The sequence below is a fragment of the Aotus nancymaae genome, unplaced genomic scaffold (genome assembly GCF_030222135.1).
Source record: "Aotus nancymaae isolate 86718 unplaced genomic scaffold, 86718_ANA_hifiasm-v0.15.2.pri h1tg000021l, whole genome shotgun sequence".
Taxonomy (NCBI): domain Eukaryota; kingdom Metazoa; phylum Chordata; class Mammalia; order Primates; family Aotidae; genus Aotus; species Aotus nancymaae.
Window position 1 is genome coordinate 31,554,602 of NW_026988433.1, and position 22,256 is coordinate 31,576,857.

Consider the following 22,256-nt stretch of genomic DNA (forward strand, 5'->3'; position numbering starts at 1 on the left):
GTCCATTAATCAGATAACTCTAAGAAAGCAATGATCAAAGTAAATAGAATGATATATTAATATTTTAAGACAATGATAGTGAAGAGTTTAAAAACTCCCTTTAGTTTTTTAAAACAGGCCATTAATTAACACACTTAAAAAAGTAAACAGAAGTTATCAATAGATCACTTATAAAGTGTTTTGTTGATTTGGTTGCAGCAAATAATTTTCTGGAGTCTATATTTACTGTCCACTAAGAGAAAATTATTTTCCATTTTTTTTTTTACAATTTTAGGCAAAGATTGTGTTAGTTCTTTACAGTTCCTTCTTTCTGCTTTTAGAAATATGAATTACTACAACTTATGAGGAGGTCATGTGGCATTCCTATTAAAATTCAAAACAGTTATGCTCTTTGACCCAAGTATTTCTTATAAAGTTTGCAAGCATGTAAGTAAAAGATATTTATTCAGCTTAACTACAGTGTGAGGAAACATTAAACAGCATAAAATCTCCAACAATAGGAAAATGGTTGGAATACCTTGTGGTCTATATATACCAAGGCATATTACGTGGCTACTAAAAAGAATTATATCTCCATTGAACTAGAACCGCCCTGATGACATGCCCCCAAAAAGATAAAAATCAAGTTATGTAGTGAAGGGGTACGGTAGCATCCAATTTTCCTTAAAAACCAAAGCAAAACAAAAAAACCCTCTATAAATATTTGTACATACGAACACGACAGGACAATATGGAAGAATACAACTGTACCAAACTGTCGGCGTTGGCTTTCTTGGGAATTAGGCGTGGGAGGAGTGAGATAATGGGCTTTTCCTGTTTACCACTATGGTACTTAACTTGTTAACACGGTATAAATTACCTTGTACTTTGAAAGGTAAAGCCAATAAATTATTATCATATGTGCACATATACATGTATGTTTGTGTGTATATGTATATGTATAAATAAATGCATACCCCTCCAAAAAAATAAATCATTCTACCAAAAAGATACATGTACTCAAATGTTCATCCCTGCACTATCCACAATAGCGAAGACATAGAATTGGCCCAGGTGCCCATCAACAGTAGATTGGATAAAGAAAGTATAGTACATGGAATAGTATATGCCATAAAAAAGAATGAAATCATGTCCTTTGCAGCAACATGGATACAGCTGGAGGCGATAATACTAAGCACATTAACGTAGGAACAGAAAACCAAATACTGCATGTATTCACTTATAAGTGGGAGCTAAATATTGAGTACACATAGACATAAATATAAGAACAATAGACACTGTGGATTACTAGAGGGTAGAAGAAGTGGGGATGGGTTAAAAAAAAACTACCTGTTGAGTACTATGCTCACTACCTGGGTGACAAGATCCATACTCCAAACCTCAGCATCACACAATATTCTCATTTAACAAACCTGCACATGTACCCCCTGTATCTAAAGTAAAAGTTGAAATAAAAATAAAAATAAATACAAATATGTGTGTTTATAAAGAGAGAATCAACACATAAGCACCCATGCAAACAGCATGCCAAATCTACAATCTCAAAAAAAATAAAAGAAAATCCTTAAATTGTTCTTTGGAAATTTTTAAAATCAATAGGCAGAATAGATACTATGTAACCACAAAAATTAAAAACTAAAAATTCAAAAAAAACAAAGGCAGAAAAGAAAGAGCATCCCATTAAATTTTGTTTTAGGCTGGGGATGATGGCTCATGCCTGTAATCCCAACACCGGGAGGCTGAAGCAAGAAGAGCACTTGAGCCCAGGAGTTTGAGACTAGCCTAGGCAACAACACGAGATCCTACTTCTATTTTTCAAAAGCAAAAATATTAAATTTTTTTTTGTTTTAGTGTCCTTTAAGGCAGAAGGAATATATGCAACACAGTTTAAAACTTAAATGCAGAACACATTTCTAGTCTAGCACAGGAATGGCACATGTCAGCTATGTGTCAGAGACCATGTCTCGTCCTTTCACAACGTAACTCTGGAGCTCCTTTCACCAAGAGATGGAGTCTATTTCCTCACCCTTTGAATCTGGTCTGGTCTCCTGACTTGCTTTGACTAATAACATGCAATGACCCCATGATGACCAAAGCAAAACTTTATGAGGACTTGATAGCTTCTGTTTTCACTCTATTGAAAAGATTCTGCCACCACGAAAAGAAGCCTAGTCTAGCTTATCGGGGAATAAGAGGCCATGAAGAGAACCAAGATCAACAAGCCACAGTCAACTGCCAGATACGTGACTGAAACCATTATGGACCATCCTCCACGATTCTAAATCCAGGCTGTCTTCTCTGCCACCTTAACATTCTACCCCTTGATACCTTCAACCTCTACTGTGGCTTAAACTATTAACCATATTCTAAATGCCAAATCTGTAAGTTCACCTCTGAAGTCACCTATACTCCAGATCCATATATATAAACATCTTTTGGACACTATCATTTGGATGGCCATAGGTATTTCAAACACAAGCTCCAAATGGAACTAATTATCTTACCTTTACAACCTTGTCCTCCTTTACCTATAAATATACCTCGATGAGTAACATCCTCAACCATTCAGCCTTAACCTCATTCTCTTCCTTGATACAAATCCAGTAGGTCTCAAGTCCTATCCACTCATTCTACTTCCTCAATATCTCTGGAATCCTTCTCTTTTCTATACCTTGACTGCCACTACCATAATCATTTCTTACTTAGATGACAGTCAAATCCTCAGAACTGGACAACTGAGATTGGATCTCCAAGTTAAAGGCATGTTACGCAGGACCTTAAAAGGCTAGCAGAGGAATAATGACATGATGCAGGACTGCAGTCCTGCTCTTTTCTCCACACTAAAGCCAGAGAGATCGAAAACTTAAACCTGATCATGTCATTCATTCCCCTGCTTACAGTCCTAGAACTCTTAAATCCCCATAGCTTTAGGATAAAATCCCAACTTAGCTTGACATAAAAGCCCTTTATGATACTTGCGTACCTCTCCAGCTTTATGTCACCAGCTGCCCCCTTGCCCTATCCCAGTCACCATGGATACAAAAAAAACACCCTATATATACCTATAACCACACTGGACTGCTTTGCAGTTTCTTGAATGTGACATGCATTCTCTAGCTTCTCTTCCTTTATATAGGCTTCTCCCTCAGCATGGAACAGCCTTTCCTATCCTCTTGACCATGCTAAACCTATATAAACAAGACTTAATTCAGGTGTCACTTCACCTGGGTCACCTTTTTTGACACCCTTAAAGAATGTAGGTTAGGCTCCCTTCACTAGGAGTTCCCAAAGCATCATGTGCTCACCTAGACAACATCATTTAACAGTGAATTTCCACGGTGGAGATAATGCATTCAAAGACACAGTGAGTGGAGTCTGATTATAGTCAAGTGAAGAGTAGTAAGAACTGACATTGGATCTCCAAGGTAAAGGCATGTTACACAGGACCTTAAAAGGCTAGGATGATGCAGAAAAAGATTTCTGCATAAAGGGATGACAGAGTCAGAGTATGGTTAGAACTGGAAAATATTATGTAATCTGGCCCCTTTATTTTTATAAAGGAGAAAATTAAGCCCCAGGAAAAGGACTTGCTCAAAATCATTTAAAAATTATAGCTTCGGGAATATGGATCTGCAGCAGTGCTTGGAATGCATATGGGAAAGGGAGAGGCTAGAATCACAAAAGCCAGTTGAAAGTCAAGTCAGTTTTCTAATAGAGCCTCACCCAACAAAACTTTCCGCAAAGATGAAAATGCTCCAATTCTTTATTTATTAAATATGGTAGCAACAAGCCACATTTGAGCACTCAAATTTTTAATTTACCTTTTTTTTTTTTTTTTTTTGAGACAGAGTCTCACCCTGTTGCCCAGGCTGAATTGCAATGGTGCAATCTCGGCTCACCGCAACCTCCATCTCCCAGGTTCAAATGATTGTCCTGCCTCAGCCTCCTGAGTAGCTGGGATTACAGGCACCCGCCACCATGGCCAGCTAATTTTTGTATTTTTAGTAGAAACGGGGTTTCACCATGTTGGCCAGGCTGGTCTTGAACTCCTGACCTCATGATTCATGCGCTTCGGCCTCCCAAAGTGCTGGGATTACAGGCGTGAGCCACCTTGCCCGGCCTTTTATTTACTTTAAATACAATTTGCCATGTGTGGCTACTGTATGAGACGGCACAGTTCTAATGCATTTCATGTCCAAAGGGAAATAGCCTGAACAACAATTCACTTCTACTAACAGGGAAAACTAAAACACTGACTATAAACACTTTAAAATTGGCTAGTATCACATTATCTTACCTCCTCATAGCTTGCAGTTCTATCAATCCGGTGAATAATATCAATATTCACATTCCCCAGTCGTTCAGCAAATGTAAGAAACTGGAAGGGAAAGCATATTTAAGGTACATAATCAATTTAATATTTATCAGATCTTGAATACCTATTTGAATGTTGTATCCAGGCATCACTAATGAATCACAAAAGGCAAGTGGAAAAATAAACTGAAAAACATAGGGCTGTAAACATGTACTGCATCATTATTCAGAGATGATGAATACTTCTATATGTTTGCATAATTTCTCTCAGCTATGTCATTTCAAATAAAATTTCCAATGCCAAGCTCGTGAGCCTAGGTAAACGCTGGCAATTAGTCTCGCTAGATCTATTAGGTTTAATAGCTTCCCACAAGCATGGGGACCTAGCAAATTCGCTGCGACAGAAGTGTTTTTAAACACATACAGACCTATGATTGTATCCTAACGAAGACCTGGAAACAAACTATCAAGGGGCAAGTAGAGAAAGCGCTGTATAGTTGGCCTTAGCTGAGAATCACTCACCGCCAGCCGGCTCGCCCAATTCCGTGATAAGGTGAGAATCGGTCTTAAGCAATCTGCTGGGATAGTGAATTTAATTCTGGACTGCAAGAAATTCCCAAGACTGGCCAGACCCGATAAACCATGGGCGAAACTTGCTGTCCAGACTTCTTTCCTCCCCCAACCCATGTTTACTACATCTAGAGTCTTCCTCCTTCGCCGGAGCCTCCAGGCAAGTGACACACTCGGCCCAGAAGTCTGAGGCCCCTGGAGTCCCGCTCAGAGCCTGTCTCACGACTGAGGCAGCGGAGACCCGCGGCTCCCTGCTCAAGCTCCCGCGCTCACCCGGTAGGTGTTCTCTGTCTTGTGGGAAACCGGCTTTGTCTTCATGGCTGCAGAGGAGCAACGGCCCGCGACGCCCTCGGGAGGGTCGAAGAAATGTAACCGACAGTAAGAAGGGGAAAGTGGCTAACAAGAGGTACTCTCGGATTCCCAGATGCCCAGACTTTTTCACGTGCAGCTGAAGTCCCTGGGCGCCGCCATGTTAGAGACAAGGAGGAGCCTGAGTGGGTCACGTGGACGGAAAAAGAGCACAGAGCAGGCGCGCCCTTTCGCTGGGACCTACGGGAGGCGGGGCAGCGCACTTAGGGCGGATGTTTGGGTGAGGCCTGCATTTCACTTCCTTCGGTAGAGGTTGAAAAGACAAGTATGTATTTTCATTATAAAATAAAATGTGCCGGTCATCATTATCAGCTAACATTACTGTCCCTCACTGTGTACCTTGCACCGTGCAAAGATCTTTCTATCCATAATTTCACGGTAAAGCTTATCGGGGATGTTAAATAAATACAAGGAAGGTACTGTGTGTATTTTTAAGCCACTTTGACACAAGGGGAAACCAAGGTTGTACAGCTGGTAAGTGGCAGTCTTCACTCAGACTCCAAATTTTGGTATTCTTAACCACTACGCGGTAAATAAAATTGAAAAATAGAAAAGGAGTTTTAAAGAAAAATCTTTTTACTTTCATGCACAATCACTGTAATGTTTTGGTGTTTCTCCCAACACTTTAAAGTCTATGTATAACATGTTGTTAAGCATAATTGTACGGTGTTTTATGTATACACAATTTTTAAAAAGGATTTTAAAATGTAATTTTTCCCCCACTTTACATTCATTCACTCATTCATTCATTCATTCAACAACTATTTCTTGAGAGTCCTCTGTGGGCCAGGTACTGTTCTGGGAGCTGAATGAGAAAGGCAATAATAATAATTATTGGAAAATATTCACAGCATCCAATTCCTGGGCTAAAGTGAGCCTCCCACCTCAGCCTCCCAGGTGGCTAGGACTATAGGCATGCACCACCACACCCAGCTCTTTTATTGTTATTGTTATTATCTGTAGAGATGGAGTCTTGCTACATTGCCCAGGCTGATATCAAACTTCTGGACTCAAGCAGTCCTCCTGCCTTGGCCTCCCAAAGTGCTGTGATTACAGGGGTGAGCCACCATGCCCAGACTGGTAATAATTAGTCTGAGATGCTTACATTTTAGTCAAGGAGAAATGTTAAGTAGACAATCAGATACATTGTTGTACAGAGCTCGCTGTAGCAGTCAGGGCTACAGATGTGACCTAAGTACACCTAAATACCTCAAGTGTGAGGTATTTGTGACTAGGAATGAGAGCCAGTAAAGTAAAAACAGACTAGTTATGGCATGGAAGCAGAGCTGGTGGCCAACTGTACTGCTAGTTCAAGGATAGAGAAGTGGTTGCTGGATCTGACAAGGTGAAGGTCACTGATGACCTTGATAAGTACAGTCTAGTTGGAAGAAAGGAAGCAAAATATGCATGGATTGAGGAGGTAATCGGAGTTGAGAAAGTGGACATAAATAACACTTTCAAATTGTTATTGGCATTATAGTATCAACATTTTCTGTGTCATCCCAGGGCTGTTGCAAATATTTTAATGCCTCCATAGAGTTTATAGATTTTTTTATAATAAAGTATTGACGTGCCTAATGTTCTGTTGGCTTTCAGTAGGCTAATAACTGGTCTTTTCTTTTTCCTTAGGATTTTAATGGGTCACAGATTCCTCGGGGAAATCTAAGAAAGCTGTAGAACTTCTCCAGAAAGATGCAAAGAAGCTCATCCCAACTAAAATGTGCAGATTTCAGAGAAGGCTCCAGTTAACTGTGGGTAGAAGCCCCCAGTCAAAGTAAGATTTTCCCAATGTGTTGCCAAAATCCCCCCCACATCGTTGTACCATTTTCCTTCTCTGCAATTTATTTTTAGTAGTGGAGTTAACTGGGCAATTAAAGGTGAAGAGAAAAATCAAAGAAACTAGAAGAACTGACACAAGTTATATTGACCATTTATTGTTTGTGTGGTTCTTCATTACATGATCCTCATACATTGGCTTGACTCTAACTGCCTTAACAATGTGTCAGTAGAACATGGTGGTTGAGAGCATAGATGCTGGAACCAGATTGTCTGGAGTTAATCTTGGTTCTACCATTTATTAATTGGGTAAATTACCCCTTCAGAGTGACATTTCCGTATATGTAAATGAAGCTAATAAAAGTACATACCTCACGGGTGGTGGTTATGCAGAGTAAATAAGCTGATGGATAAAAGATGCTTAGAATGTGCCAGGCGCCGTTAACTGTGCAACCTCAGAAGTTACCTAACCTTTCTGAGACCCAATTTCCTCATCTATAAAGTGGAATTACTAATAATACCAATCTTTCAAGGTATTGTGTTGGTGCATAGAGCATGAAACAAATGTTTGCTAAGTGGATAAATAAATGACTATTTATTCTCTGCTATCTGGCTACCTGACAAGTTCCTTAAAGGCAGTCATACCTTATACTTGTCCAACTTTGTATCACCAGCGGCTCCCTTGAACTTGAGAGTTGTTTCATGAATGTCTGTTGAATTAACAAAGCTTATAATACTTATTTTGATCTTGACTAATTTAAGAGTAATATAATTCTGGCGTTGGATGTGAATTGCACCATATGATTTTGGATCTATCTCAAAACTAAGTTTCTAAGCTTTAATGGAATATCCAAAGCATCCATGAAGAGCATGAGTGTTTCTTATAAACATCTCCTTGCCTCCAGCTTTTGTCCTCTGTCAAGGCCTTTGAATACCCTGTACCATCCTTTATTTCTTTTTTCCATTAGGACTTTGCCTGTCCCATCTATTCCATCCAGGGAATTACATGCATAATTTTTTCAGTCTTTTCTTCTTAAACTTTATAGGGAGCTCCTGGAAGTTTTGCTTTGTCATTTTTGTTTCCTTTTTGCTGAGTATACTGCAATTTCAAGCCAAGAGACTTTAAGAGCATGTGAGAGCCAGGCTCAGTGGCTCATGCCTGTAATCCCAGAACTTTGGGAGGTTGAGGTGAGAGGATTGTTTGAACCCAGGAGTTTGAGACCAGTCTTGGGCAACATGGCAAAATCCCATCTCTACAAAAAATACAAAAATTAACCAGGCATGGGGATGTGCACCTGTAGTCCCAGCTACTTAGGAGGCTGAGGTGGGAAGATCACTTGATCCAGGAGGTCAAGGCTCCAGTGCTATGATTGTGCAACTGCACTCCAGCTTGGGTAACAGAGTGAGACCCTGTCTCAAAATAAAAGAGAAGAAAGAAAAAGAGAGAGGAAGGAAGAAGAAGGAAGGAAAAAATGAGGGAGGGAAGGAAGGAAGGGAGGGAGGGAGGAAGGAAGGGGAAGGAGGGAGGAAGAGAGGAGAGGGAGGGAGGAAGGGGAGGGAGGAAGGAAGGAAGGAAAGGAGAGGGAAGGAAGGAAGGGAGAGGGAAGGGAGGGAGGGAGGAAGGAAGGAAGGGAGAGGGAGGGAAGGAAGGGAGGAAGGAAGGAAGGGACAGGGAGGGAAGGGAGGGAGGAAGGGAGGGAGGGAGAAAGGAAGGAAGGTAGGGAGAGGGAGGGAAGGGAGGGAGGAAGGGAGGGAGGGAAGGGAGGGAGGGAGGAAGGAAGGAGAGGGAGGGAGGGAAGGAGAGGAAGGAAGGGATGGATGAAGGGAGGGAGGAAGGGAAAGGAAGGAAGGGGAGGGGAAGGGAGCCCATGAGGGGTTTACCCAGCCTGGACAAGAAAGTGGAATCCAGAAAAGGCTTCTTGGAGGAAGTGACATCTAAGCTGAAACTTGGAAAATGAACAGGAGTTAGCCAGGCAAGGAAGGAGCATGGGCATGAATGATATTATCTAGGTAGAGGGAGCAGTATACCCATTTGTCTCAAAATAGTTGAGACAAATTTGGTTATTTTTCGTTTCCAAGGTAAAGCCACACCCTGTCAAATTCGCATTGGACATGGGTGTCATCCTTAGCATCCTTGGACTAATAATAGGAAAGAATAGGGACAAGGTGAAACTCAGAGGTAGGAAGAGCCTTGGTTTTCTCATCTGTAAAGTGAGATAGACATACGAGAGTCAACAGTCATATGAGACAGTTGAAAGATTAATTAACTCATTGTATCGCTTCTCAGCCTTTTGGCTAAGATCAAGTGTAGTAATTAATACATTGTATGTGGTGATCTGGAAAAGGGCAAGCCTGCCTGGTGCCATGGTCTTCTTTAGAAAGGGGTTCAAGGAGTGCTATGTATCAAGGCAGAGGATGTGACTCAGAACAAGGGACCAAGGAAGTGAATGGAAAAAAAAGAAAGAGAAGAGGAAGTTTTAGTAATTCTTTGTTGTTTTTTTCTTAAATAGAGACAGAGGTCTCACTACATTGCCCAGGCTGGTCTTGGACTCCTGGGTTCAAACACTCCTCCTGCCCAGCAGAGTAGTTCTTGACTGTGGTGGTAAGGAAAGCTGATCCGTAGATCCCTTCTCGAAAAAACTGTGTAGTGTTCACATTGTGTGTAAATCAGGAGGCAGTGAGAGCATGGAGTTGGGATTCAGAACAGTCCTAGTTCTAATTTTTCACGTATTAGCCAGTAACTGGACAAGTGACTTAACCTTTCAGCCTCAGTTTCCTCATCTTTAAAATAGGCATAAAAATTAGTTCTGCATTTTCCCTTAATGGTTGATAAGAAGACTATTCGATATAAGGCAGGCGAAGGTCCCTGTAACCGATGCAGAGGAGTTAAAGAAACACTAATTATTATTACTGTGTCCCTTTGCATTGTGTGATCACGTTCAGCCCTGAGACCACCAAGCTTCTATTCTCCTTTCCTTGTTTTGAAGCTCAGGCATTAGAAACATTAGACCAGAAGTTTTGTTTACCAAGCCTGTTCCTTTTTTCCTTTTTTTTTTTGAGACGGAGTTTCGCTCTTGTTACCCAGGCTGGAGTGCAATGGCGCGATCTCGGCTCACTGCAATCTCCGCCTCCTGGGTTCAGGCAATTCTCCTGCCTCAGCCTCCCGAGTAGCTGGGATTACAGGCACGCGCCACCGTGCCCAGCTAATTTTTGTATTTTTAGTAGAGACGGGGTTTCACCATGTTGACCAGGATGGTCTCGATCTCTTGACCTCGTGATCCACCCGCCTCGGCCTCCCAAAGTGCTGGGATTACAGACGTGAGCCACCGCGCCCGGCCCCTTTTTTCCTTTTTTTTAAGAGTGTCTCACTCTGTTGTCCAGGCTGGAGTACAGTGGCATGATCATAGCTTTCTGCCAACCTCAAGCTCCTCAGCTCAAGCAATCCTTCTGCCGCAGCCTCCCCAGTAGCTGGGACGACAGGTGCACATCACCACGTCGAGCAAATTTTAAAAACATTTTTAGTAGAGACAAGTCTTGCTACGTTGCCCAGGCTAATCTCGAACTCCTGAGCTCAAGTGATCTTCCTACTCCGGCCTCCCAAAGTGCTAGGATTACAGACACGAGCTGCCATGCCCAGAGTACTAGATGATATTCTTGAAATTTATTTTTATTTTTTTATAATCACATACTCTCTCAGCAGAAACATAAATATTTTTTAATTTGTTAAAAATCTGAAAATTTTAGCTAAACATCTAGATTTTCAACTTCTCTTGAAAAATAAACAAAATCTGCAACACTGGGCCCATATTTTGAGAAGCAACAGCCAGCCACAGTTGAGTAGGAGCGGCCCTTTGATGCCACCACTTCTTCTCTGTGCACACCACTCCTTCCTTGCTGCCCTACCCACGCCCACGTCACGACTTAAGGTATCCACCTGGCCCCTGTGGAGAGCTCAGCATGCAGCACCTGCATCAGAATATTCCTCAGGCAGAAGGCTGTTCTCGTCTTTGGTTTTAAAAATGCCTCATAGGCAGCAGATTATTTTGTTGCTGTTGTTGCTTCTGCAGCTGCTTTTATTGTTTAATGCAGTGAGTGACTCAACTTTTTGTTGTTGTTGTTGTTGTTTGAGACAGAGTCTCACTCTGTCACCCAGGCTGGAGTGCAGCGGCGTGATCTTAGCTCACTGCAACCTCTACCTCCCAGGTTCAAGCGGTTCTCCTACATTAGCCTCCCGAGCAGCTGGGATTACAGTTGCCTGCCACCATGCCTAGCTAATTTTTGTATTTTTAGTAGAGACAGAGTTTTGCCATGTTGACCAGGGCTGGTCTCGAACACCTAACCTCAAGTGATCCTCCCACCTCAACCTCCCAAAATGCTGGGATTACAGGCATGAACCACTGCGCTCCGTCAAGTGACTCAACTTTTTACAAGGGAGTCAGTGCAGTTTTTCAGTTGGTGTTCAAATATTTGTACCACCCTTCCCTGTCCCTGAACGAACACACACACACACACACACACACTGTGGTCTGTATTCAGCTTGTTTTCCTTCCTCACTTTCACTCACCATTTGCATTTCTGTCATGGACTTTAATTTCCTTATTTTTTTAAGTAAGACACATCAGAGGATAATCTAGCCTGCTTTTAGAACAATTTCAACATCCTCATTTACCTACCCATGTTCATGATTTTTATCTTTTCTTTTGGGTTAACTAAACTGTTGGCAATATGTTTGGGAAGAATGAGGAGTCTCACTGCTGGGATGTATCTCCCCTTTATTTTCTCACCTTTCCCTTGGTTTGGTTTTGATTTCCATTTTTACAGTGTAATTGCTTCTTTGAACACAAGGTGCTACATCACAGTACAAAAGAGCCTGGACTCTGCACCCAGCCCTCCCAGGCTCACACACTTGCTCTGCCACTGCTCCAGGAGTTTCCATCAATAGTGGGGACCCTAGTGTCCCTCATGGGGTGGTTATGAGGAGGCAACGACCTCATACATTGGTTCTCAAGTGTGGTCTCTGACCAGCAGTTTCAGCACCCCATGGGAACTTGGGTAGCACTGTAAATTCTCAGGCCCAGCTCCAACCCTCCTGAATCAGGAACTCTTGGGGTGGGGCCCGGAAAACTGCTTTCATAAGCCTTCCAAGTGATTCTGAGGGAGGCTCCATTGTGGGAGTCACTGACTTAACATATACTATGGCACCTAGAACATTGTCCAGCACATACCATGTGCTACCAAAAGTGGTTACTCTTATTCCTGTCTAGTCTTTACATAAATGTTTGCATCATCTTTATTTAATTCTTCTATTCATCTCTCTGATGTAGTATGATAGTAGTAGTCTTTTTATTTTTATTTTTATTTATTTATAAATACATAATAATTATGTATATTTATGGGCTATATGTGATATTTTGATACAAGCATACAATGTGTAATGATCAAATTAGGGTAATTGGGTTATTCATTACCTAAGGCTTTTATTATTTCTTTGTGTTAGGAACACTCCAGTTCCTCTCTTCTAGTTATTTTGAGATATGCAATAAATTATTGTTAACTACAGTTGCTCTATTAGGCTACCAAACACTGGATCTTATTCCTTCCATCTCGTTGTATTTTTGTACCCAATAACCAGCACCTTTAACCGTCATTCTATTTTCTAGCTCCATGAGATCAATTTTTTTAGCCCCACATGTGAGTGAGAACATATGATTTTTGTTTTTCAGTGCCTGGCTTATTTCATTTTACATAATCCCCTCCAGTTCCATCCATGCTGTTGCAAATGACAGGATTTCATATTTTTTATGGCTGAATAATATTCCATTGTGTGTATTTATCACATTTTCTTTATCCATGCATCCATTAATGAACACTTAGATCAAATCTACGTTAATTATGATGAACAGCACTGCAATAAATACTGGAATGCAAACACCTCTTTGATATGCTGATTTCCTTTTCTTTTGAGATATACCCAGCAGTGAGATTGCTGGATCATATGGTAAGTCTGATTTTAGTTTTTGAGGACCCTCCATATGGTTCTCCATAGTGCTTGTACTAATTTACATTCCCACCAACAACATATAGTGTTCCCTTTCTCCACATTATCACCAGCATCCATTATTGCCTGTCTCTTTTATAAAAGCCATTTTAACTAGAGATGATATCTCATTGTAGTGGTTTGTGGGGCTTTTAAAAATTTTGTTTTGCTTTGTCAGAGATGAGCCTTGCCCAGGCTGGAGTACAGTGGCATGATCATAGCTCACTGCAGCCTTCAACTCCTGGGCTCAAGCGTCTTCCTGCCTTAGCTTCTGAAGTAGCTGGAACTACTCATTGTAGTTTTGATTTGCGTTTCTCTGATGATTAGTAATGTTGAGCACCTTTTTATATGCCTTTTGCCATTTGTATGTCGTCTTTTAAGAAATGTCTATTCAAATCTTTTGCCCATTTTAAAATCACATTTATTTTTACTGTTGAGCTCCTTATATGTTCTGGTTATTAATCCCTTGCCAGATTGGTAGTTTGCAAATATTTTCTCACCATGGATTGTTTCTTCACTTTATTGGTTGTTTCCTTTGCTGTACAGAAGCTTTTTTTAGCTTGATGTAAGCTCTGTCCATTTTTGCCTTGGCTGCCTATGCTTTTGAGGTCTTACTCTGGAAATCTTTGCCCAGACCAATGTCCTTGAGCATTTCCTCAATGTTTTCTTCTAGTAGTTTCATAGTTTGGGGTCTTAGATTTAAGTATTTAAGTCATTTCGATTTGATTTTTGTATATAGTGAGAGATAGGAATCTAGTTTCATTCTTCTGCATGTGGATATCCAGTTTTCCCAACATCATTTATTGAACACACAGTTCTTTCTCCAATGTATGTTTTTGATGCCATTGTTAAAAAGGAGTTGACTGGCCACGTGCAGTGGCTCATGCCTATAATCCCAGCACTTTGGGAGGCCGAGGCGGGCGGATCATTTGAGGTCAGGAGTTTGAGGCCAACCTGGCCAACATGGTGAAACCCCATCTCTACTAAAAATACAAAAAATTAGCCAGGCATGATGGTGTACACCTGTAATCCCAGATATTCCAGAGGCTGAGGCACAAGAATCACTTGAACCCAGGAGGCAGAGATTGCAGTGAGCCAAGATCGTGCCACTGCACTCCAGCTAGGGTGACAGAGTGAGACTCCATCTCAAAAAGAAAAAAAAAAAAAGTGGGAGTTGACTGTGTGTGCATTTATTTTTAGGTTCTTCATCATGTTCCATAGGTTTATGTGTCTATTTTTATGCCAGTACATTATATTTTTGGTTACTATGGTTTTGCAATATAATTTGAAGTCAGGTAACATGATGCCTCTAGCTTTGTTCTTTATAAGTGGCCTTGTTTTAAATGAGGGATCTGAGGCTCAGAGAACTGCTAAGTGGTAGAAAGAGTTGAAGCTGAGTCTTCTAACTTCATGTTCTGTGCTTTTTCATGTCCCCACACTATCCCACATCTTAAGAGTATGAACTAGTAGGGGCAGATTTAGATAAATTGGCCAGGTGCAATGGCTCACACCTGTAATCCCAGCACTTTGGGAGGCTAAGGCAGGTGAATCACTTGAGGTCAGGCATTCAAGATCAGCCTGACCAACATGGTGAAACCCTGTCTCTACTAAAAACACAAAATTAGCCAGGCGTGGTGGTGCACGGCTTTGGTCCCAGTTACTCGGGATGCTGAGTCAGGAGAATTACTTGAACCCAGGAAACAGTGGTTGCTGTGAGCCGAGACACGCCACTGCCTGGGTGGCAGTGAGACTCCATCTCAAAAAAAAAAAAAAAAAAAACGAACAGATAAATGAATGCTTGGCTGTTGTAGATATTTGTAGATGTCCTTGTTCTCTCTTTTCAGTAGTGGTCCCCAACCTTGTTGGCAACAGGGACTGGTTTTATGGAAGACAATTTTTCTGCAGACTGGGGGTTGGGAGTAGGGGGTGGTTTCAGGATGAAACTGTTCCACCTCAGAGCATCAAGCATCAGTTAGATTCTCATAAGGAGTGCTGCAACCTAGGTCCCTGCATGCGCAGTTCACAATGGGGTTCCGCTTCTATGAGAATCTAATGCCACACCGCTCATCTGACAGGAGGCGGAGCTCAGACGGTAATGCTCTTTTGCCCATCTCTCACCTCCTGTTATGCAGCTCAGTTCCTAACAGGCCACGGACCTGTACCAGTCCACAGCTTGGGGGTTGGGGACCCCTTTTCAGAAAACAGCATCCTGATTTTCCTTTGAAGAATCAATCTGCCTTCACTCTTAATGTCTGAGGTTCAGGCCAGGGTCCAGGGAAGGTCTGTGTCCTAGGCTGCATTTGTTTGACAAAGTCATTGGATTAGAGATGGGCAGGTACCCCAGGATGGGCCAAGCACCTGACCTGAACTTTTACTAGAGCTAAGCTATAGGTAAGAAGGTGCTTCTTTTTCTTAGATTTGCCAGGATGATAGAAGGCTGAAGTTTTTGGTGGTTCTTGTTGTCACTTCATGGAGAGGTTGGCCTGACAATGAAGCCTGTGCAAAGGAAAACAGGGGATAGGGAGAGAGAAATTGAGAATAAGTATTGATTAGCTTATTGGGTCCATCCAGTCCTTGGACTTTCAGTAACCTTAGTTCACTAATTCCCTCGTAGATGCTTAAGGCAATTTGAGTTGGGTTCTGTTATTTGCAACCAAAACAATATAGAACTTATGCAGCTAATTTAAGATTTATATGTTGCTCATAAGATTGGAAGCCTAAGCCTTCCTCTGAACACAAATATGTGAGTAAGAATCAAAAAAGTCAAATGCAAAGTCTTGATGATAGCAGTCAATGGGATGGGTTGGAAAGTATCTCAGACTAAGAGTCAGAAAACCTGGGTGCTAATCCTAGGAGGTTCACTTAGCCATGTAAGTTTATAAAATTTGTAAAACCAATACTGTAAAATATGCAAAATTAACCCTCAATCAAAAAAGTGATATACACTTTCATATTTTGAATGCTGCGTTATGTAAAAGCAAATGCATAGACTTAGAGTTGCTCCCAGAACTTCTTCTGTATATCCAGTAATTAGTTTTCAATATTAGTGGAGGGAGTGGACATTTCTCAGTCTCTCATATACCATATGCATTGATCTGGTTGACAGAATACCTTTAAAGATACACTTAAAAACACATCTTAGGAGAATGATAAGAGAAGCCACAGACTGGGAAAAATATCTACAAAACACATATCTATAAAAGTTTTGTATTCAAAATATGCAAACATCCTTAAAACTCAATAATAAAAAACAAATAACCCAATTAAAAAATGGATGAGAGATCTGAACAGACAACTCAGTGGAAAATATACACAGTATGAAAAGATGCTCAACATCATATGTCATTAGAGAATTGAAATTTAAAATAACAAAATACCACTATACACCTGTGAGCGGCTACACTCCAAAATACTAACACCACCAAATACTGGAAAGGACATGGAGCAGCAGAAACTCTCATTCATTGCTGGTGAGAAGACAAAATGGCACAGCCAATTTAGAAGACACTTACTTATTTCTTAGAAAGCGAAACATAGGCTTACCATATGATCCAGCAATTGTGCTCTTAGGTACTCATCCAAATGAATTGAAAACTTATAGCCACACAAAAACCTGCACACAAATATTTGTAGCAGCTTTATTCATAATTGTCAAAATTTGGAAGTGACCAAGGTGTTCTTCAATGGATAAACAAACTGTAGAACATTTAGACAATAGAATATTATTCAGGGATAAAAAGAAATGAGCTAACTATCAGGCTATTGTTAAGTGAAAGAAACCAGTCTGAAAACCCTGCATAGGCTGCATCTTTAAGACTCCAACTATGACATTCTGGAGAAGTTAAAACAATAGAAACAATAAAAATATCAGTGGTGCTAGAGTAGGTGAGAGAAATGAGGGAGGGATAATTAGGTGGAACACAGGGCATTCTTAGGGCAGTGACACTATTTTTATGATATTGTAATGATAGATACATGACTAATTATTAATGATACATGCAACCTATTATTAATGAAGAAAATTGTGTGGGGAGAGAAAGTAGTCATATGGGAACTATCTGTACTTTCTGTTCAATTTTTCTATAAACCCAAAACCACTATAAAAATAAAGTCTATTAATTTTTAAAAAAATGTATCTCTCCTTAATTCTTTCTCCCTCTCAACCTGAAGTTCTCTCTTGAACATTACAGACACCTGAAATGAAATCTGGAAGGACAACACCTTACTCTTGAATCCTGGGAGCCCAAAGTCGGACTGGAATCTCAGGGATACTAGAAGCCAGGAAAATTCGGACCTATTGACATCCAAAGTGGATCAGAAAGAAAAGTGAGTGCCTCAGACACCAATTGGAAAAGAAAAATTCATTTACTTGCTCAATGAATATTTATTGAGTGGCTACTGTGTGTCAGGCACCAGCCTAAGGCCTGAAAATATAGCAGTAAACAACGTTTCTACTCTCACAAGGCTTAGGTTCTAGTGTGGAGAGACAAAAAAAAAAAATGTAAATTTATAGACTGTCAGATGCAGTAAGTGCCATGGAGATAATATAGCTGATGACTAGTGTGTGGCAGAAGCTGTTAATTGTTCATTCTTCCATTCATCTTTTTTTTTTTGAAACAGAGTTTTGCTCTTATTGTCCAGGCTAGAATGCAATGGCATGATCTTGGCTCCCTGCAACCTCCACCTCCCAGGTTCAAGTGATTCTCCTGCCTCAGCCTCCCAAATAGCTGGGATTACAGGCATGTGCCACCATGCCTGGCTAATTTTGTATTTTAAGTAGAGACAGGGTATCCCCATGTTGGTCAGGCTGGTCTCGAACTCCTGACCTCAGATGATCCGCCCACCTGGGCCTCCCAAAGTGGTGATATTACAGGCGTGAGCCACCACGCCCGGCCTCTTCCATTCATCTTTTAGAAAAAGAGCTCCTATCTCAAAGTTTAGTTGGTTATGCATCTGTGCATTTAGTTGGTATGAAATTCAGGGAGCACCAGGGCAAAGTTGGGGGAGATTTCTATGTCACGTAAGGTGGTCAGGGAAGGCCTCCCTGATAAGATGACATTTAAGCAGAAACAGAGGGAGAGAGTGAGCTGTGGGGCCATTTGGATAAAGACACAGAGGAACACAGCAAGCACAGAGGCAGGATTGAGCTCCAGGCTGGTTCAGGAACAGCCGAAAGCCCGGCATGTCTGCCACACAGTGAGTAAAGAGAAATAAAATTAGAGGGGATATAGGGGAGCAGATCACATAGGGCCTTATAGGCCATCATAGAAAATTCTGGAAATAGTCTCTTAGCAAAGAGCTGACAGGGAGTCTCAAGGCAAGGACAATGGAAGAGAGTCCAAGAAGGGGAACAGGACCAGAGAAAGGAAGACTGCCATGCCCTTCTGGAGCATCTGTAAGTTGAATTGGGCTTACATTCATAGAGAATTTCAGAGACAAAGACATTGTGGGGCTCAACATATACTCCTGGACATATTCACTTTATCAAATACTAAATTTATAATCAAATATTGTCTGGGAAGATGTATTTTATTTCTTTTCTTTGAGACAGAGTTTTGCTCTTGTTGCCCAGGCTGGAGTGCAATGGCACAATCTGGGTTCACTGCAGCTTCCACCTCCTGGGTTCAAGAGATTCTCCTGCCTCAGCCTCCTGAATAGCTGGGACTACAGGCACGTGCCACCACACCCAACTAGTTTTGCATTTTTAGTAGAGACAGGGTTTCTCCATGTTGGTCAGGCTGGTCTTGACCTCCTGGCCCCAGGTGATCTGTCTGCCTCAGCCTTCCAAAGTGCTAGGATTACAGTGTGAGCCACCACACCCAGCCTGGAAGATGTATTTTCTAGAAACTCAGTGGGGATTGAATTCAACTGATGAGTAATGCTCCCCTAAGAAGTGACCAGACCCCTTCATGCCCAGAAATCTCTCTGGCACAAGAACTACGCAGTCACTGAACTATAGGCATTTCTCCAATTTTCATTTTGCAGACTAAGGAAACCTGGAGAAACAAAATGACTAACCCAAGATTACATAGGAAATTAATGGCAGAACTGGAAACTAGAATCCAGGTGCCCTTACACCGGTTAAACACCCTTTTCATTATAATCAGCTTTAATCCATGCTAGGTACAAAAGATGGTAGTGAATATTTCAAATTATAAAACAATTCTAGTGGCTTTTAAACTGAGTTTGATTGGGGAGTCCCTATTTTATGTTAGGAGCGGATTTTCTTCCTAATGATCTTTGTGTAAAATAGCATGGGATGAAAAACTGCCCTGATTACACACAAATCAGATTATCTGGATGGAGATACTTAGCATAAATAAGGTCTCTTATTAATAAGTGACCTTGAGCTGTTTAGAAAATTTAACATCCATTATGTCCTCTAATCTTCATGGCAAGCCTTGTGAGGTAAGCAGGGTAGATAACCATTTGCATCATATTATAGAGAAAGAAATAAAATAATTCCAGAGACAGTAAGTGACTCAGCCAAGGTCACAAACCTTTTTGGATGGTGCCAGATATTCTTATTCTCTGAAGGACTTGACACCACAGGCATCTTCTCAGGTGATTAATAGCTGGCACTTTATAGCTGTTACGACTTACCAGACACTGTTCCAAGTGCTTTGCATAATAATGATTCAGTTACTCCTCCTACTAGGTAAATTCTGTTATCCTTATTTACTGATGGGAAACTGAGGCACAGAGAGACTGAGTAACTTGCCCAAGGTCATGTATCTTCATAAAGTAGTCAGAGCTGGGACCCAAACATACGCAGGCTGTGTTTGGAATCTGTGCTTTTCACCACTGCACTAGCTACCTCTTCAATTAGGAGGACTTAGAAGCCATTCTGTGATTCAGATAGTTCATGAGCATGTTTCAAGAGTCTTTGAGATCAAGTTCAGATACCCGATTGCTCTTATGATTTTTGCAAGCCGTTTCCTTTGATGTGTATGGCCACTTGGTCCTATTATCCCCTTATCTAATAGAGAGATGTAATCAAAATTTGGTTTTTAAACCATTTATCTGGGTGGAGTGGGAGAAGCATTGTGTATTACAAAAGCTACTTTGTCATCAATGTGGAAATGTTTTTGCAGGTAAGAGGGAATTGCCTACTGTTCTGAAAAAGAGTCACCACTGAGCAGTCATCATTCTCTTTTTCTTTAATTCATTAGCAATAGGGAGGATTAGAGTAGAAATATGTCATTTTTATCTATTTCCTCTTTTTTTGTATAGTAACTACCTCAATTTTCTTTTAGGGAATTCCCCTACTTTGTTCATTCTCAACCCACGTGGTTTTGATACCAACACACCCACTATCTTTGTGGTTGGATGCATGACCCAGGTCCAGGCAATGGGAGTGTTTCCTCATGGATACAAAAACTGATTGACTCAGGGATAGGTATGTGATCTTAGCCAGTCCAATGAAAGTTGGCTCCAGGACTTTTACTTGAACTGTTGGGAAGCAGAAACCCTCTTTCTACTTAGTGACTAATACAATAGAATACAAGCTGGAGGCTGGTGGACTTGCACAAGAACGAAATGAAGACAAAAGTAGAACCAAACACTGGAGAGAGAATCAAGTCCTGATGATTGATGATTGACTTGATTTACCCAAATTTTGTACACGCTTGGACTTTTCAGTAACATAAGGCCATATATCCCCTTGTGTGTTTGGGCAAGTTTGAGTCAGCTTTCTGTCACTTGTAACTTAGATTAATTTTGTTCTGATTAATTAATTGTTCCTATTAGTACAATAATAATTTATATACTAGACTTTCTGCCTCACCTTGAAACCCAGAAGCTCACTGTGTCAGTTATCTCTTGCCACAATGAAGCTGCTTAAAAAACAACCACAGTGGCATGCAACAGGTCTACAGTTGGCTGAGTGGTTCTGCTATTCTGGATTGGTCTTGGCTGATCTTGGCTGGGCTCGTTTATGTGTCTGTGGTCAGCTGGCAAACTGGCTGGGGGCTGGCTAATCTAGCACAGTTTTGTCTTAGATGACCCAGCTACTTGGATCTGCTTCACAGCATCTCTCACCATACAGCAGGCTATCATGGGCTTTTTTTTTTTTAATGGTAAAGCAAGGTTCTGAGAGAGACAGGTGGAATGCAAGATCTAGGCTCACAATGCTCACAGTACCACTTCCATGGCATTCTGTTGGGTACAGCAAGTCACAAGGAAGGCACATTTTTAAGGATAGAGGAAATAGTTTCTACCTCTCAATAGGAAGAGCTGCAAATTCCTATTGCAAAGGGCATGGCAACCACAGGGAGGGGTGGAGATTTGGGGCCATTTTTGCAGTCAGTCTACCATATTTATCATCATTGTTCCCATAATTACACAGTGGTGGTAGAGAAAGAAAATGAGCAACTGGATACTGGAACTTAACCAGGTGTTCACTAAGCCACACATTCCTCAGTACATGCAGAGGATCACACTATCCTGTCCTGATTCCACCCATTTAGCATATGTGATTTTTTTCTAAATTGGAAATAGATACAGAGACCCTGTTTTGAAAGAGACTTTAAGGGTCATCTGGCCCAACCTCTGTATTTTTCAGAAGAAAGAACCAGGCATCAAAGTTAAGAGACTTCCCCAGGTCCACACAATGAATGAGTGACACAAGCGGGTCTAGATGTTTGCCTGCTGACTCCCAATGCAGCAGACCTTCCATTGTCCTGTGCTGTTGTCTCTTCTCATGCCAAGGCAGAACACAGAAGTGGTTACATGCTTGCACTTCGGAGGCAGTCAGCTTGGGTTTTCAACCTTATCGCTTATTACTTGAAACTTTGGACAACTTATTTAACTCCTCTATCAATGATGGCAATAGTGCTGGACCTCATAAGGTTGTTGGGCAGATTAAATGAAAGAAAATAAAGCATATAGTAAGTGCTCGATAAATTTTAGCTATTATATATTCTTTAAAAATACAGCATTTTCCTATATGGCTTGCTCTCGTGTGCATTTAGTCTGGGTTTAGGCCTTCAAGAGACCTGAACACATCATAATACCAAATATTTAGATGGAAAAGAATAAATTCATCTTTTAAAAGTACCTGGAGTATAAATTCACATTTTCTTGTGAGAAGAGATATTTATAGTCTGGTTTACTTGTTTACTTACTAACAAACGTTTACCAAGAGTCTACTGCGAGTCAGGCATTACCGTAGTTTGCTGTTGCTGCAACA

The 22,256-nt window shown here is 41.0% G+C and overlaps 1 protein-coding gene and 1 long non-coding RNA gene across 2 annotated transcripts in view; one reads left to right on the top strand and one right to left on the bottom strand.

Moving 5' to 3' along the window:
* The window catches only part of UTP20 (UTP20 small subunit processome component), a 115,814-nt gene extending 110,434 nt beyond the window's left edge, over positions 1-5,380 (bottom strand). Inside the window, exons 1-2 of the mRNA XM_064379927.1 lie at positions 5,158-5,380; positions 4,298-4,378 (exon numbers count right to left, since the gene is read on the bottom strand). Coding sequence (XP_064235997.1) covers positions 4,298-4,378; positions 5,158-5,202 — 126 coding nt within the window. The 5' untranslated portion in view covers positions 5,203-5,380. The remainder of the gene's footprint in view (positions 1-4,297; positions 4,379-5,157) is intronic.
* Positions 5,381-5,465: 85 nt separating this feature from the next.
* LOC105728718 (uncharacterized) lies at positions 5,466-20,631 on the top strand. The gene is made up of 4 exons (XR_001110103.2): positions 5,466-5,518; positions 6,883-7,027; positions 17,257-17,392; positions 20,323-20,631. It is a non-coding gene; the product is annotated as an uncharacterized LOC105728718 (long non-coding RNA).
* Positions 20,632-22,256: the final 1,625 nt, after the last annotated feature.